Consider the following 18021-nt stretch of genomic DNA (forward strand, 5'->3'; position numbering starts at 1 on the left):
TTCGTAGCACATATCCATCGAGTCAAGCAGATCTGTCTAGTTAAGCCTAATTTTATATGTTGTTTAGCTTTACAAGCTAGTTCCCACTACCAAGATTTTTGCTAGAATTTCTCAATTACATTTCCTAACATCTTCAGTTCGTTTCAAACTAGTTGATGACTTTACTCGTATTGTTCTATTAATGTAGCTGGAAACATTAATAGACATAGCCAAATATTTCTAAATTAACCGAGATAAACGCTTGCCATACCATAAGTGTCACCACAGAACATATGGGACTAGAGAACAAGCACAGCATTGTAAACATACTCGGCGAATGAATCATATTCATTATTTCATTGTAAGCGGCTCTTCTCTGTAAGCATTAAAATGTTTAAAGTATTAATTCGTCATAAAAATTAATACTTTAAACATTATTTAATCATTAAAATATTCTACCTACGAAAGCTCAACGCTGTATAGAAAGGAACTCTGAGAAGTTGAACCTATCCTCTGCATTCCCACTCGTATGAAATGCATATAAGTTCTTTCACAAAAAGAGCAATTTGAAACTATAAGTATACGTTGCTTACAAAAACATTATTCTTATTATTATGCGATTAGAAATTATAATTGATTAAGTTAACTGGCTCTTCTTTCTAGGTCGAGACATGTGGAAATGAATGTCATCATAGTGGAAAATTTTATAGAGTGGGGAAAGAAGTGAGATATTACTGGTGCGCAAAACTTCAGCAACTTTTTTGATGCTGGCCGTTATTCAGCAAAACATCAACTGGGAGACATAAATTCATACTACAGAAGCACGATGTACTACATAAAGGACGAGGAAAATAGTTGCATAAAATGAATAGGACACATACAGTACGGAGCGAATAGAAAACGGCTTTATTTACAGAATAATGTTGGTACAAAAAACTGTCCAGCTAAGATGATAATAAAACAAAGAGACTTTATAAGAGATATAATCTTCCCTAACTGCAACAGTTGCATTATATCGTCTGTCAATAACAGATTACCTAATAGTTCTTGGGGTAAGTGTTCCCGTCGTTCAAGGAACATCTGTTTCAAATGTGTGGTGTTCTCCGTTCGTGCCGCTAGGGGTCTTCCTAAAGTATCCAACGAGATTGAAATCAGAAAAGCACGTTGCAAAATCCATTCTGTGGATATCATTAATTTCCCCAATCTCCTCAACAACATGCGTCTCGTGAGATCGTGCATTGTGATGCATAAAAACAAAGCCGGGACCAACGGCACCCTGGAAAAGATAAAGGATAACTTCATCATGGTAACGATTCTCCGGTAATTGAACTTCTGTCGAAAATGCGGAGTTCCGTCCGTCCATTTGCCACAATATTTTCCTATACAAGTACGCCAGGACCACCCCAATGGTCTCTTTCCCTGATGTTCGTGGGAAGGGTGTCTGTAACTCTCTCCATATTAACTGGTGCGGAAAATCATGTATCAGACGGAAACAAATCTCATCGCTAAAGATGGCGTAATTTCATTAAAGAGGTGTCTAGTCTTTATGTTCTATACACCACCGCAAATAGCGCCGCTAACAGGCTGGTGTCAATGGTATGCAGCGTTCAAGCGAGCGAATAAGGCAACCTTTATGAATTCCTCTATGAACCTTTATGAACTGGTACAATTGTCTTCCCGTTTCTCTGTGTTACTGTCCATAGCAATGCTGCCTACTGACTTGTTTAGATCTCTTTTCGCTTGCAGAGTGATGTATCAGTCGTCAGTCACCGTTGACCTTTCTCACCTGTCGTTTACCTACCGTTTGTACCTGTCGTTTGGAAAGCTTCCTAAAGCTCATGAGAAAACACTTTTATCAGCTCCAAGTGCTTGGGTGACATACGTTAAACTATGCCTTCCTCAAGCTTGCCAATCCTTCTACCATGTGCATAAGGCAAATGTTTTCCTGGTTCCTCCTTGATGTTTAGTCATACTGCACGAACAATCTCACTATTCCTTGCCCACGCGCTGACTCCTTGCGTTTTGCGTGTCCCGAAGTACCCTCGGACGTTCATGGCGTTGATTAGTTGTACAACTTTCTAGTGAGTTGGGTTTTCATTGTACTGATCGCAAAAAAAATCCCTTTTTGACAATTTCATGGTTATATTGCTGAAAAATGAATTTTTTGTTTAAGTCTCGAGCACTAGTGTATATAAATATGCAAAAAATTAATAAGATAGCATGAAAATTACATGCATAGATTCTGCAATGCTTCATAACAACGGCTAAGTTAACGTAATCATCCTTATCAATGATATTAATCTCATGTTAGAGTACTGGCATGATTTACGCATATGATTACGCATAGTTTGAAATACAGCACTATCATACATATTATAGGCATTTATTTCGTCTCAGGATATATATGTATATATAAAGGATGTTCTATAAAATCTGTAAATATTTTTAAAAACTCATAAAAATTGAAAGAATTAGTAGAACTGATTTAAAAACTCATAAATTTGAAAGAATTAGTAGAACTGAAAGAGAAAAAAATTATTCTCATGACGGGGGATTTATTTTTGGTAAAGGAAAAATTAGTTAAAATTTTCATCGATAGTACAAATGACACATTTCAAGGAAAACTATATTTATTTCCATTCAGGAAAATGTTTAAAGCATATCAGTCTGATTCTGTGTGTCCGCCATCACTACAGATTACAGTTTGCAAACGAGTTACAACACCGTTAACTGCAGCACGTAGCATATCCGAATAAATGCAAGAGATTTCGTGATGAATAGCGTCCCTTAACTGCACCGAAGAAGATTGGGGGTCCTGCAACAAGCTGACCACTTGTCTAGGGTATATGTTAATGCATACCAGGGCCCAAGCCAAGAAAGCAGATATCAGGGCACTGCAGGCCATGGTTCACTAAGGGTTGCTGCTCTATTGAGTTTACATGAGCTATGACACAATATTTATGATAAATAAAGGAAAACATAATCATACAAAATACATAAAATTAGATAAATGGTGCGTAGGGAGTATTATACATTTATAATTATTTATTTATTAGATAGACACATTTCCTAAAATGGAGTATTTACTATGGATGAGAAATTCTTCCATATATGTAAGTACAGTAATTAATGGTTGTTTCAGTTCTAAGCTGTACAACTTTACTGGACAGCGTATTCTCTGCCCAAACCGTCCAGCGTTCAGGAGCAAGTAATTTTAAATGGGGATCCCAAATAATTACAACAGTAAAGAGTTCCATGTACACAGATTTTTACTATATAACCAAATTTTAAACTATTTTTCTAATCAATAAAATAATTCAAATCACCTCTTTTGCAAAATTCCCCAATAAGTGTAAAGCCTTCCGGACAAGTGCATATTTCCTCATCTTCAACCACTTTGCAAATTCCGCCGTAGCAAGCTTTATCAACACAGTATCTTTCTGGAAAGAAACAAGAAAAATCTATCCATAAAATGCTCAAACGAAACTGACTGCTTCCTGAATAAAAGCAAAGTGGCTAAAGTAATTAGTTAGAACGACATAGTTTTATTTTCTAATGGCACATTAATTGATGCAAGAGTGTTTAAAAATAATTATCAACTGTGATAATTATTTATAAACACTGTTGATTATTTTGTAATAAGACCGGACTCAAAACGTACATTGTAATTGACCATTTTAAATTGAGAAGATTTTCTTGAGCGGTGCACTGCAGTATGATGCAAAAACATCGCATTATTCTGCATATTAAAAAGGTTAAAATTAGGAACTCATTGCGAGCACAGTTTAAAACAATAAAAATAAACTGGGACAATGGAATTATCATTGTCTTTCAAGATGATAAATTCCTTTGATGTTTCATAGGCATTCTCTCTTGGTTTCTATGATTTATTCAATAATATTTAGTACCATGTCTTCTGTGGTTGATATTGATGATCTTCCCTGCTTATTACCACTAATAAAGTTTGTGTGTCCGTGTTTGAATTGCTGGCACCATATGCTAAAGACTGGATGTGACTTTGTCCCAAACATTATCTTAATTTCATAGTGAATTTTCATAATATTCGGAACTTTTCTTCGAAACAATTCTACTACTTCTCGCAACTCAACCTTGGAGTAACTATGCAGTTGACACAACTTTTTGCTTAAGTGCTGGAATGTACTTCTTACAGGTACCGCAGTGAAATTATATCCGTACGAAAGTGTGGCAGATATTTTTGTTCTGTACATGTGACGCTTCTCTTAACGCAATTTTAACAGGTCTTGGTAACAATTGCAACTTACGTTTTGTGTGTCGTGTATAACTTGACCTTTCTTGAAATTATTTTTTTAAAAATACGAATCGCATTCGATATTTGACAAATGAAAAAAAAATGAAAAGCAGTTTTAATGGAATCCAAGAAAACACTAAATCTGGTTCGTCAGTAAATTTAATTTTTTCCTGCATTCTACGAATTCTATGTGGAGTATCACTATTTATGAAAAATAAATTCATAGGTATTAACGTTAAAACTAAACATATAGGCCACTGGCTTGATGCAATGAATCAAAATAAGAGTGACATCCACTAAAAATTGATATTGTTGTGAATAAAGCTGCCTTTATTCAAATGTGAGAAAAATAGTGAAAGAATAAACTGCAAAAATTTCAAAGAATTAAGAGAAAACAAAATCCTTGGAAAATATATTATGCACCATATCCAGTGTCGCATGTGAGCTATGCTCAAAATATGAGAAGTTGAAAAACTGATGCTATATGTATTTTATCAAAACGTCATCGACGAAGAAAGCGCTTTTTTCTATTAAAGTATGCATAAAAACAAAGACCCTCAAAATATTATTCTATGGGGATGGTGGAGCCTGACTGTATGAAGATAAAAATAAAAGCGATAGTTGAAAGAGTTCTATCGAAATCATCTATAACGTATAATGTTTAATATACCTCCCGTTTTTTATTTATTAGTTTCCCATCTTAGATATTAGAAAGAACATATGTCCTAGGTTTCGAAAACTTGAAGATAAATTGAGGATTGAATCACGAAAGAAAAAAAAAACGAGGTTATTTATTTGAAAGTTTCTTCCTCTTATTCAGTTGATGGAAAAGTGACACATGGGCCTGGCTAGAAAAGACAAGATGATTAAATATACAGCTTGCACACAAGAAAAAGGACAGTTTTATATTTCCCGTTCTACTGGGCCGATTGATAAAATTTAACTTGCGCTTTTGATGTATCGAAAGCGCGGCTTAGAATATACAGGGTGATCTTTTTTAAAGTGACAGTGCCCTGTAGCGCGATCTACTAGCCGAAATAGCACCAAACTTGGTATTTAAACTAATTAAGACATACAGTCGTACAGTTAAATTATTAATGTTTATTTACTACATTAACTTCCCCGGTGAGGAATTAGATCACATTCAATGTGAGCACCGTTCTCAGAAATAACACCGTGCATTCTGTGCCCAACGTTCTCCACAGCCGTATGTAACATATCACGAGGAATATTCCGCACTGTCTTTGCTATGTTGTCCTTTAGAATAGCTAAATCTGATACTCCACCAACTTAAACTTGAGATTTCAAATAACCCCAGAGCCAAAAATCACATGGCGTGAGGTCAGGGGAACGAGACGACCATGCAACTGGAAAACTGCGACTTATGACTCTATCATCAGTGAAGTTTTGGCGAAACAGCTGCTTTACCTTATTCCTAATGTGTGGCGTAGCACCATCCTGCATAAAGATTGTCTGTTGGAGACGGTTTTTTTGCTGAAGTTGTGGAATAACAAACGTTTGCAGCATTTCGCGGTGCCTTTCTGCATTTATGGTGCACGTTTGGGGTCCTGTCGGAGTGATGGTCTCAAAAAGGAATGGCCCAATTACGAATTCGGCTGTGAAACCACACCAAACAGTGACTTTTGGAGAATTTAATGGGATTTCGTGCACGTTGTGGGGCTGCTCAGAAGCTCAAATTCGGCTATTTTGTGTGTTTACGGACCCATTGAGATAAAAATGGCACTCATCTCCCCACAGAATGTGCCATGGGAAAGCATCATCAATTTATACCCTGGCAAGAAACGATAGAGCGAATGTCACTCCATAATCACTTGGTTTCAGTTCAAGCAAGCGGCTGATTTTGTAGGGGTAAAATCCAATAACGCGCCGCAAAACTCTCCATACCGTGGAATAATTCATGTCCTGTTGTCGAGCTACACCCCGGGCGTTGCTAGTATCAGCAATGGTTCCCTGCGATCCTTCGACAATTGCAGTTGCCACATCAGTTACTAAATCTTCTGATACTGGTTTGCGTCCTCTCCCAGCGCGAATGGTCAGTAACCCCGTTTCCTCGAAGTTCTTAATCGTTTTCCTAAGACGATTCAGCGATAAAGGCCCCTTTCGTAAATTTTTTCTAGTTCGAAAATCCCGAAGAGCTGCGGATACATTACATTGATTCATGTAATACAGCTTCACCAGTAATGCACGTTCCGGTAACGTGAGAGGCATGTCTAGAGGCATGTCTAGGCATGAGCTCGTTTACTTCAGCTGAGATTATTTATCGGAGCTGTCTACTACTTGCTTTTATAGGCCCTATTATAGGCGCTGTCATCGCACAACATTTGCATTTTTCTTTGATACCCGTGTTTTATGCTAATTCTCGCTATTGTAAGCTACAGCAGCGCCACAAAATGCCCTAGCGGCGATTTTTGGAACTAAATTGTTTTTCACGGAATCCCTTTTCCCATGTCTTGATTAGTCTAAATACCAAGTTTGGTGCCATTTTGGCTATTAGATCGTGCTACAGGGCGCTCCAAACACTGTCACTTTAAAAAAGACCACACTGTACATTAGATTTATCTATAGCAATTGTTCTAACATATGTATTCTGACACAAAATCGGACTCTTTCAATGTTTTTCCCATATTTTGGTTCTACGACTCAAATTATGCCAAAGTGTCAAGTTTTATAAAAATCGCACAAGTAGTTTTTAAAACATTTAGTTTCAACCCAAATAAAATTCGCTGATATTTTATAATTTCTTTTTTAAATTTGTATTTTTATAAATTTTTCGAAATTTTTTTTTTAAATTATAAATACTTATCATCACCATAAAGATGTATTTCTAGGTGTACACGGAAAACATTAGAACGTTTTATTCAAAATTGCTAAAAATATACGTGAATTTATATATTGAGGCGTTTTGTAATTTGGTATATTTATTATAAGTGATAATAACTCAAATGTGCTTTACGCACTTTGTTAAATTATTTAAAAGCGTGAAAGATACACCTTTTTTTCCTCACTCCTGCACAGTGAATAAAGGGAGAAGAAAATAGTTTACTAAAAATTAAGAATTTTGCCTAAGTGAATTCTTCTTGGCTCATAGTGGGGGAAAAGGCTCCAAGATAAATTTTTAAATTTCTGAGTAAGTTTCTCACCAAATTTTGCATTTAATATTTGGGCATAATTTGAATCGTAGAATAGAAATTTGAAAAAAAAAAGTCGGTATGTTATTTTAAGAAAAGTCCTATTTTGAGTCAGATTACTTATGTTAGAAGAATGCTATACATAAATCTAATATATATTCTAAGTCGCGCTTTCGAGACATGTAAAGAGGTTATCACACATGGCTACAGTCCCTGCTAGACGGGACTTTTCTGAGAAACGATATTCTGGTAGCACTGGTTTAAACTGGAGGATTCCTAGAAAAAGAGCCCCACCTAAAGCGAAGTCCCGCCTAGCTACGGAAGCAATGTTGCGGCTACGCGGGATTTTTTCAAACCTCTCTGAAAATGTCTCGAGTCCCGAGTACAGACAACCAATCAGACGAACATTCTGCTTCCGAAGGATCACGTGATCCCGATTTGAGCGATAATAGATTACTGTTTAGCCTTCAAGTCTTTGTAGTAAGTGAGAATGGTAACCTAACTAAGTGTGTTTGCTGGAATTCTGCGGGTTCTGAGAATTCTCCCTTTCGACGTCAAGTCCCGCGTAGTCGAAACATAATGTGATTGGGATCTAAAACGCAAGTTAAATTTCGCCTATCGGGCTAGTAGAACGGAAGATATAGAATTGTCACCCCTCCCCCCGTTTTTTAGCAAGGTGTACATCAATATTCGTTTTTTCTTTTCCACTTTAATAAAGGCGACTTTTGAAAATAAAACTTTAGAGATTATATTCAGACTAGCATGAAAATATTGTTGCAAATTAAAAAAAAAAAAACCTCTATTTATAAATAAAATTAAAGTTACTTTAAGGACATACATTACCCTATTTAGGTTACTTACTCGTACATGTTCCGTTTTCCAGAGAGTATCCGGCAGGACAGATACAATATTCCCTGCCATCATAAACTCTGCATTTTCCTCCCCAGCATTCAGTTTCAATACAAGAATCTGAAGTAATAAAACATATATTAAAAGTATAATTTCTATAAAAACGTATTTATGTATTTACGATACGTATTTACAGTTAATTCGTATACAAGGATATTTTGCATTTCGTCTTATTATAAGACTTATTTTCCACGAACCTCGAATTTATGAATTGCTTGTTTTTATGAACTACTGATTTGGTTCCGAAGGGTATCGTATAAAATTCATTCCGCTTAGATTTATCACCTAAATTAACACATTTTCCTTTTTAATGAGTATCAGCGCTTTCTCTCTTTATTCTCTTTGAGCGTCGGAATTAGGGTGGGGTAAGATCAAACTCTCTTAAATTAAGTCAATGATAAAATTTCCTTAGACCTGCGCATCTCCTGCGCTGGTAACAGAGACAAAACTCTTTCTGTGTGACAACACATTTCTTATGATTCGATATGTTTGCTTTGAAGGCATCGAAGAAATGGAGTTATAATCAAAGAATGTAACTTTTTAAATATCTCTATGAAATAAACAAGTACAGAAGGTGGTAGCTGTACGATAGCTTTAGAACGACTTTTGGGCTGTTTAATTAATATTTAAAATATAAATAGTATTATTTATATATTTGATATGATAATCTTTTTGTTCTGCGCTATAAGTCTGCATCGTGATTTCTGTGATAGAAGAACATTTCGTAAAATTACCATCGCTATTGATTTCCATTACTCTTCTACTGTTTCCACAATTCATCGATGTTGGTGGGTTTGGCCTTAGAAAAACCTCTTTTCAAGAGATCAAAGGCATAACAGTCCATGGGTGAAAATCAGAGGACTTCTTCGTAGGAATACGTTGAAAAGTAATATATGAATATTTGCTTTTTCAGCATGTCAATCTTCATTTTTGCAAGGAATGTAGCGGTTTTAAGTATGACTTGTTGCTCTGTCTTGATAAAGTTTCACTCTTTCAAAGTCGTTAGGATAAAGAAATGGAATTTCTTCTGTAAATTTTAGAAAGAAATATTTTTTTTTCGTTTTCAATAGCAAATAGATCTTTCTTTCAGTCAATTAGGTAAACTCATGCTCCATCAAAGGGTTACGATGTATTTCCGTTTATCTTCTTACTTCCATTTAGTTTCCATTTAATCTTCTTTTCATGTAGAAGTAATCATTAGTGACTTTTCCCTTTCCGGTTAATAATGTTGCTTATTTTCCACTTAGAAATTTGAATACCTTGCATTACAGGTTTTTGTGTTATGAAACAGGAATAATTTTCTTCGGAAAGCGTAAAAACCTATTCTTTAATCCACAGCTTGTTTACAAGTGACATTTTGAAAGAAGAATAAAGTTAACATTAGCAGACGATATTTCTAATTTCATATAATAACATGCTGCCAAAATTTTTATTCCAAAACACTTGGTTTTTTTTCAATTCCTTATCGAAATCGTTCAAAAAATGAGTAAACACCCTGTGTACAAGGCCGTCTTATAGGCGTAGAACACTGTCATTTGTACTGTAAAACAATTCAGATATCTATATTTTCACACATTTCAATAATTTAAACTTAGTACATTATTCACATTTTCGTTAATAAGTTTTTACGTTTTTAACTGCGTTGAGTGAAACGAAAAGAGTTTAAAAAAATGTGAAAGAATTGGATAAGTTTATCTAGACTAAGGCTGCAATCGCCAAAACTGTTTGTTTCCAAAGAATTCACTATGTACACTTATCAATACCTTACAGGAGATTTCTGCTATGAGCCAGGAAGTGCTGTTTCCGAAGGTAGACGAATTTCTAGCTACTAATTCGAGATATAAAAACAAAAATATCCCATCAGCAGCCACCTCCTGAGGGGAAGAGGAGTTCCTTTTTACTTCCTTGTACGAAGTAAAAAGGAAGTATTGTTTTATTTAATAATGGGCATGAAAATGTTCAAGAGATTATATAAATGTTTGTCAAAATTCAAGTTGCGAAATGGGTTGAATTTCCATAATCTTAACAGAAAAGATCAAATTGGTATGTTTATCTCTACAACTCTTGAACAGTCTCTACTTTCTGAATACTAGTTTCCCCCAAGGAATGCAAAGGTACCTTCAGTACAAATGATTTTTAAAAAATTGCCGGCAAAGGACGCAGGAGTGGTCAAAGAACTAAGCAAATTTTTGCAATCTTAATTGGAGTTAAGATTTTAGATTAAATAAAGTTCTTACTTTCATTCATCGGAAAACGCAAAAAGCCAAGAAACATTCTTATCTCTACGCATTACGTTAATAAGATGGACCAATATTTTTTAGAAAAGTAATCTTATATCCATTCAGATTATCATCGGCGAGCCGAGAGCATTGGGCGAGCCGAGAGGGTTAAAATAATTTTTCGAATAACGATTATTGGAGAAGTTAAACAACCAGAAATCAACAACAAACATTACGCTGATTCTTGTTGTTTATCTTCTCCAATAATAATTGCTTAAAAGCTGAGGCACTGTTATGCATATGAACCGTTTTAACTTTATTTCACTCCTCATTTAATAAATTGATCGAAATACCAAATTTAAAGGATTACTTTCGTAACAGTGATTTGACATAGACCTAATGGCAACTTTGTAAAGATTCCTTGTTTCAAGTTGAAAAGGCAGGTAACTTTATGCTGGACTGCAGTTCTGCCGTTAGGAAGCCTTCAAGTGGATGCCGAGACCGTTATGCACTTCTTGTTCGAGAGATGATAGTGTGGAAAACGTACATGTTCCTGATATTTCACTATAACAGATCCGATCTGAAATTGCGTAAGTTCGCTTTATTTATAAATGCTTTATATGTCGTTAAATTTTGCTGAAAGACCATAATCGTCGATACTAACGTAAGATCGCAGTTCCTTACTTATAGAGTTAAATATTCTAATTGCATTACTAAATAACTGATACTTCCAATCTATTTCTACGCTCTAATTTTTACTTAGCATAATTAAAAATTATCATAATTATTAGGGTATTATTTCAGTTATTGCACTAGCCAGAAACTATTAGTTCATTGTTTTCCTCATCTTTGAAAAGTTTACTGGATATGTCGACCACTGGAAAGTGCATTTTAGCCTAATAAGTTCAGTTGACAAAGCTATTAAACTATATTCGTGAGAGGCCAAGCATGTGTTTACATACTTCTAGAACTATTTTTTCGTAAAAAGAACTGACGTACATATCTTCTTTTTCAGTTGCATTACAGCCTATTACAGGCCACGGCCGTCTCAATGAACTTCCTGGATCGGATCCGATCAGTCGCTATGGTCACCCAACGACTGATTTTTAAAGTCTTTTAAAGTCCAGCACAGTTTATCCATCTTGTGTAAGGTCTTTCTCCTTTCCTGGTGCCCTCTACACTTGCAAAAATCACCTTTTTAACAAGGTTCAAGTTGTCACATCTAAAAATACGTCCAAGCCATCTGATGCGATAAAATTTGGTAACTCGTACTATATTAGGCTGTTTGTATCTTCTATACATTTAATGGTCAAGCAAAATTCTTCACCTATTACTTTCACTAATTAGATCATATATCTTTCTTTCAAAGATTATAACTCTTTTTTCATCTGTTTTTGTAAATGACCAGCATTCGCTATTATACAGTATGAGAGGTGAGTTGTATAAAGATTTATTTTTGTCTTGAAGTTTAATAATTTAGACATTGATACATTCTTTATACCATGATAAGATTCGTATAGGTACTATCCGTATAGGTATGGGACTTCGTTAAATTTATATTAGCTATATATTGCTTTAAGTAATGTTTAAATAAAAATGTATATTTAAGTCTGAAATTTTTACAAATTCTAATTTCTATTTCGGAACTATTTCGGAAGAGTATTTGATTGCATTCGCGGGAGCTCTGGGCGGAGATTTCATCAAGAAACGAAATTAGAAAATGAGTGCTAGTTATTAACAGAATAGCACCCTCCTTTCATATATATAAACAAATAAGAGTATTGTAGCTTTTAATTTCGTATAAAAATATTGATTCATTTGCTTTGAGAAATTCAAACTGTTTTTAAAGACGAAAATTTAGTTCCCTACAATACCATAGGTCTAACAAGAGTTGTATAAAGATTTATTTTTGTCTTGAAGTTTAAATAATTTAGACATTAATACATTCTTTAAATACCATGACAACATTTAATAACTCCAAATAATATATTGTCAATTTCAAGTTTAATGTTCTTATCATTCCTGACGCACGTATGCCTAATGTTATGGAGGAGGATAGTTTGGAAATTTTATTTAGTGAAATCGGTACAGATAACTTTTGTTTGCTTTATCTGTATTATTTTACAGAAACTGAAAGAAAATTAATTGCTTCATCTCCCATCGATTTACCGAAGCTTTCGAAAGAAGCTTCAATAAATCGGCAGGATGCTTGGTAAACAGCAAACGAAATTAATATAATGAAGCAAGATAATCTGTTATTTATTCCACAAGCGACAAGTGAAAAATTGTGAATTCAAGGCGATTATTCAAATGTAAAAAATCTGCGACATAAATTTCAGAGACTATTTTTTAGAATGAACTACAAACAGAGAATGTCGCATTATACAGTGTAAGAAAGGGAAGTATCTTACTTATTTCGCAATGTCTGCCAGTATATGGATCATCACAGTGACAAAAGAAACCGTGATTTGTGACTTCGCATTCCCCATGAACACATGGATTTGGATCGCAAGGATCTTTCTCTGAAAAAAATGAATGGATAACAATAAACAAAAAAATAAAGAAGGAAAAGAAAATCTACAGTGTTGCCACTGCTCGGTTTAAAATTGTTGAGTTTTTTAATCAAAAATTCGTTAAAGTTTTACAAAATATGAAATAGATAATGAAACAAATTCCAAATTTGGATTTCCAGCTTCTCGTATTCGGGTGGAGGACTACATTATTCAAAATTTGGTGGCTACCATTGTACCGTTGCTTTTTCAAAATGCGAGAAACATACATACATTCATGCAGACTATTCATTATTTAATTTCTTTAAATATAATACAAGGCGATAATATTTAGTGGCCGCAATTTGAAAATTGATTCAACGCTTTTAGTAGTTCGATACAAAATGCGGTTTCAATACTACCATTTGGACTAAAAATATAATCTGAAACCTTCAGATTGCAACACGTTGAAACATTCACCGTCAAAATATCATAAGATTAAAAATATTTAATAAATTTTAAAATATAAAAATCATAAGATTAAAAAAACTGCAATCTAATCTTGGTAAACGAATTTTACTTTAATATCTGAAATAAAGTTTAACATCTGAAAGTAATTTAACATTTTAAAGCGAAGCACCTGCGATGATATATCCACTAGCTGAAGAACTATCTACTTGAAATTAAAATTTTTAACATAAAATCGTATGTTTGAAATGATCTGTTTGAAAGAGCAAAATAATCAATAGTAAAAAAGTGGGTGCTTACGTACTATCGTAACCACCTTAGTACAAGTAGCCAAAGTTTTAGAAAATTCAGGCAAATTGTTTCACTTTCCAAACTCTGGCAACCATGCTCATAACAATCGTTTCAGTTAAGCAACGTCGCCATTTTCATATGCCTTCTATTTTTTGTTATACTCCAACAATCTTTATAGATAAATTGTGATAGATATTTTTTGCCTTAGTTTTAAAATATGAGCTTGTGGAATTCGCCATCAATGGAAGAAACTGCAGTAAAATTTCCGCAGTCATACATAATTTTGCTGAAAATTCTCTAAAGGGAACAACAAAGAAATGCGTTTTCTGTATAGCCGCTGTTGCCGGAGATTGCATGCAGCCGAGTCTCTGCAATTCTCTGATATTTTTTTAAGTGAAAACAGATCGCTGTACACTTCGTGAGAAGAATAACGGAAAAAAAAAAAAAAAAAAAAGATTGGAAGAAGAATATGTGTTTTTGTGCATATTTATGATGTTTTGAATCATTTTTATTTATTTATTTATTTTGCATTCTGGCCTCTGGAGTCATTTTAGGTGAGTTACTCAATGTGTTTCAAGTGTTCCTTGTATCTGGAACTACGTTGTAGAGATTACTCTGTGAGGAATATCGGTTATTTGCAACGTTTCTCAAGTGTTAAGGCAACGTTTACTCAACGCAACGTTTCTCAAGTGTTCTCAAGTGTCTTATTTGTGTTATCTCTGCATCCTGTTTTACTCACTTACAGCCATTATTTTGTTGTGTACTGTTATTATTGCAATTAATTTTCGTTTTCATCCTAGTTATTTAGAGTAACAGTTAAAGTGATTTCTAAAAACGCCTGTTTGCAACAGTATGTATCCACTTAAATTTTAAATTACATTTATATTTTTTCAATTTTAAAACGCATCTCTTAATTCTCATGCGTTGCTTTCAAAACATTGAAAAGAAAGAGCTTCTTCTTGTATCACATCTTCAATTCTCCCTCGCATGGAGAACTCTCATCTTCGGACTTCATCATATATCACCCCAGTCGGGATTCTCTGAAGATACTGACAAGAGCAGGAACGAATCATCCTGCTGAATGCCAGGAAAAACATCAAAGTAACAAAGTTATCTCTTAATTTGACTAACAAACCCGAAAAGATACCTCGGTCTTATGCAAATAAAATAAATGAAATAAAAAACTAAAACCTACTTGGCAAATATTTTTATAATAGATTTTCATTTATTAACATCGCCCACCAGCGGCCGGTCGTTTAACACTGATTGTTTGTTCCGGGTTCGAATTCCGGCGAACGGGCTGGCTGAATGAATGTTTCCCCCCCCCCCATGTGTATATGCGAGCCAGTTTCCCTTACGTCCTCCAGAAAGGCACCCAACCTCTTAAGCAGATAACCCTCGGGTGGTTTGCCAAATAAACCAAACAAACCAACCATTTATTAACATCAAAACACTTCTTAAAATTAATAATTTGAAAAAATGATTATTTCGGAAAAGTGAATTAAATGGAAAAAAAAAATTAACTGTGATTTAAATATGCATCCGACTATTAGAGATGTTTATATGGCAGATAAGACATATCCTGGAATCGAAAAAAATTTGTTAAACTTAAAAAAAAAAAAAAAAAAAAAAAAAAAAACATTGCATATGCTGAAGATTGAGAAAATTAACAGTTTACATTTATCATTAAAAATAATGCTTGAAATTCTTAAGAAAAATAGACAGTTCGGGGCTAGAAACATAATAGGTATCCTTCTACGATTAGCTTAACAATCGGATGCAAGCATTGTAAGGATCTTAAGTTTTACTAACGTTTATTTTATTTTAAATCTTTACTATCACTTCTTATTTTCTACTTCCGGCCAGAATTATAAGCGTGAAGGTTTTTATGCAAAGTTTGTCTGGCGAACGCCAAGTACTTAAGTTGTGGCTTTTTGCCAAGCAAGGAAGAGAGGAAGCAGTAAGTCAACGCAGGCCGCTTACCTTAGAAGTTACGCAGTTGCTGTTCGCCTTCCAGGCCAGAGGTTTTAATCCTCTTGATAAATTAAACGTTTTGTAGTGTTCACAGTCTCTGTGCTACATACGCTTCCTGTTATTATAAGGCCAATCTTCCACGTGTATTATTCTAAAGTTAAATTAGAGTTTAGTTTTATTTTTATACTTTTTTACGTTAGACCCCGAGTGGAGGGTCAGTGTATTCCGAAGTACGGAAGTTATTGTATATAGAGAAAAATAAAGGGTTTTGTATACCCTTCGTCTGTATCCTGTCTACTTACCACAATTAGTGAACATAGTTTTAGTAAGCTCTCTGTTCCGAGTCAGGTCCTTGTATGTTCCCGAAGAAGGTTAGAAAGAACATTGAACCTGATAGCATAACCGTTATATTCCGGTTGCAAATCAAAGATATGAATTCTTTGAAACTTAACGAATTTAATCATACGTAAAAACTGAGAACACTGCAGGTTCCCATTCATTATTTACAGCATATTATTTATTATATATTTAATCTTTACAATAGTTTTTAACTAAAACTTTATTTCAGAATGAATGATATCTCGCTTTGATGTTAAATTGAAATGATATATTTGAACAAATTATTTTATTATATTTCAGCGCTTTGAACTTTTGAGATAACACTGTTTGTTTCATAGCGCTTCCTCCTCTGTCGGTTAGGTTTGAAACTTCAACAAATATGTTGCTATGCTTCTATTCTGAACAGAAAAGGACAATATAAATAATGCGGTGAATTAAATCCGAGATAAAGGTGCGTATAAATGAGTGAAGTATAAATAGGGTTTGATTGCATGAGAAAGAAGAGAATTACACTCACAGGTTAAAATTGAAAAGCGAAGAAATTCTGTTAAACAGCGTTCTATTGCGTCTAGAAGTTTAAGTTCATATACGTACTTACTTTCACATTTTCCATATCTCTCCATGTACTGATCTTTGCAAGTGCATAGTTTTTGTTCCTCTTTGAAATCACATCTTACAGAATTCTCTCCACAGTCGCAAACTAAGAAAAATTAAAATGTAGCAGTTATTAATTCCAAAACTGAATAAAGAATAAGTGAATATTTGTAACAGATTTGATATAAGAGCAGGAATTAATCGTTTCTTTACAGGGCAGATGAATTAACTGTAGCAGGGTTAAAACTGAAGGAACTTAAAATATATGAACTGTAGTCAGAGAGGAAAGAAATACTATCACATTTATTTTTAAATCTAGGAATGTCAAAAATTCGAAAGACCTTGCACGTGAAGTTCGACGATCATATCAACCAAGTTTCAATTAAAACGCATAAAGAATATATAGCAGTTTACCCTCTACTTAAAAGAGACTCTCAGCTCAGTATTGGAAACAAAAAGTTAAGCATGATCCATCCTGTTATCTTCTACGCTGCCCCAGCAGGGTCGGGACTTCAAATCGAAACAGGAAGAAATTGCAAGTAATTCAAAACAAATTTCTACGTATCATCGCTGATTCATCCTGGTTTCTTCGAAACATTATTCATGCCGACTTGAAGGTCAGGACAACAGAACAGTGGCGTAGCTAGGATTCTAGCGCCCGGGGACAACTGAAGAATTTGCGCCCCTTTCTGTTTGCCAAGAATGGAAAACATTTCATTAAAAAATTTCGTTGCATCAATTTGGCGCCGCCTGGATGCTGCGCCCGGGAACAGATGTCCCCCCTTTCCCCACCCTAGCTACGCCACAGCAACAGAATAGCTCTCAAGATTCTCCAAAAACTGTTTCAACTCCATGCCTCCATCTAACTTTGTGGAAATTTCAGAAATACTCAACTACGATCATACAGTTTTGCAGAAATTTAAAAGACCGTGCACTGTGTTTCACAACCCAGCTTGTAGCCCCAATATCTAACCTGCATTCGGTTTTGTAAATAATGTACATAGCTATTTATCCAAGACTTTTTTTTTTTACCCAAGACATTTTTCTTTTCGAACAGCATTTCCGAATTTCTTCAACGATTTGAAATTATTTCTCAAGATTTCTCATTTTCGAACAGAAAAAGTCCTAAGTGTCAAAATATTCTGCGTGCAACTCAACCTGGCCATAGTTTCTTCCGTGTCGCACTAATGGTCATGCAAGGCCCTTGCTGCTAAGTTCGTTAATGAGACTTGAAGATGGAATGTATATTACAATGAATTTTCGGAAAGCCCTGAATGTTAATTATGTGGCACACATTATTTCAAAACACCTTCGGTAGTTATATGTTGCCGACTTGAGTT

The 18021-nt window shown here is 34.5% G+C and overlaps 1 protein-coding gene across 3 annotated transcripts in view; it reads right to left on the reverse strand.

The window, feature by feature from the left end:
* The window catches only part of LOC118191942 (uncharacterized), a 216763-nt gene that overhangs the window by 25034 nt on the left and 173708 nt on the right, over positions 1–18021 (reverse strand). For all 3 annotated transcript variants that reach the window (XM_085827079.1, XM_085827078.1, XM_085827077.1), the window contains 4 exons: positions 16686–16787; positions 12938–13048; positions 8260–8367; positions 3306–3419 (listed from right to left, as the gene is read on the reverse strand). In XM_085827079.1, the coding sequence (XP_085683205.1) occupies positions 3306–3419; positions 8260–8367; positions 12938–13048; positions 16686–16787 (435 nt within the window). The remainder of the gene's footprint in view (positions 1–3305; positions 3420–8259; positions 8368–12937; positions 13049–16685; positions 16788–18021) is intronic.

The sequence above is a fragment of the Stegodyphus dumicola genome, chromosome 11, assembly GCF_044657685.1.
Source record: "Stegodyphus dumicola isolate Sdum_Otavi_A_Nest chromosome 11, ASM4465768v1".
Classification (NCBI taxonomy): domain Eukaryota; kingdom Metazoa; phylum Arthropoda; class Arachnida; order Araneae; family Eresidae; genus Stegodyphus; species Stegodyphus dumicola.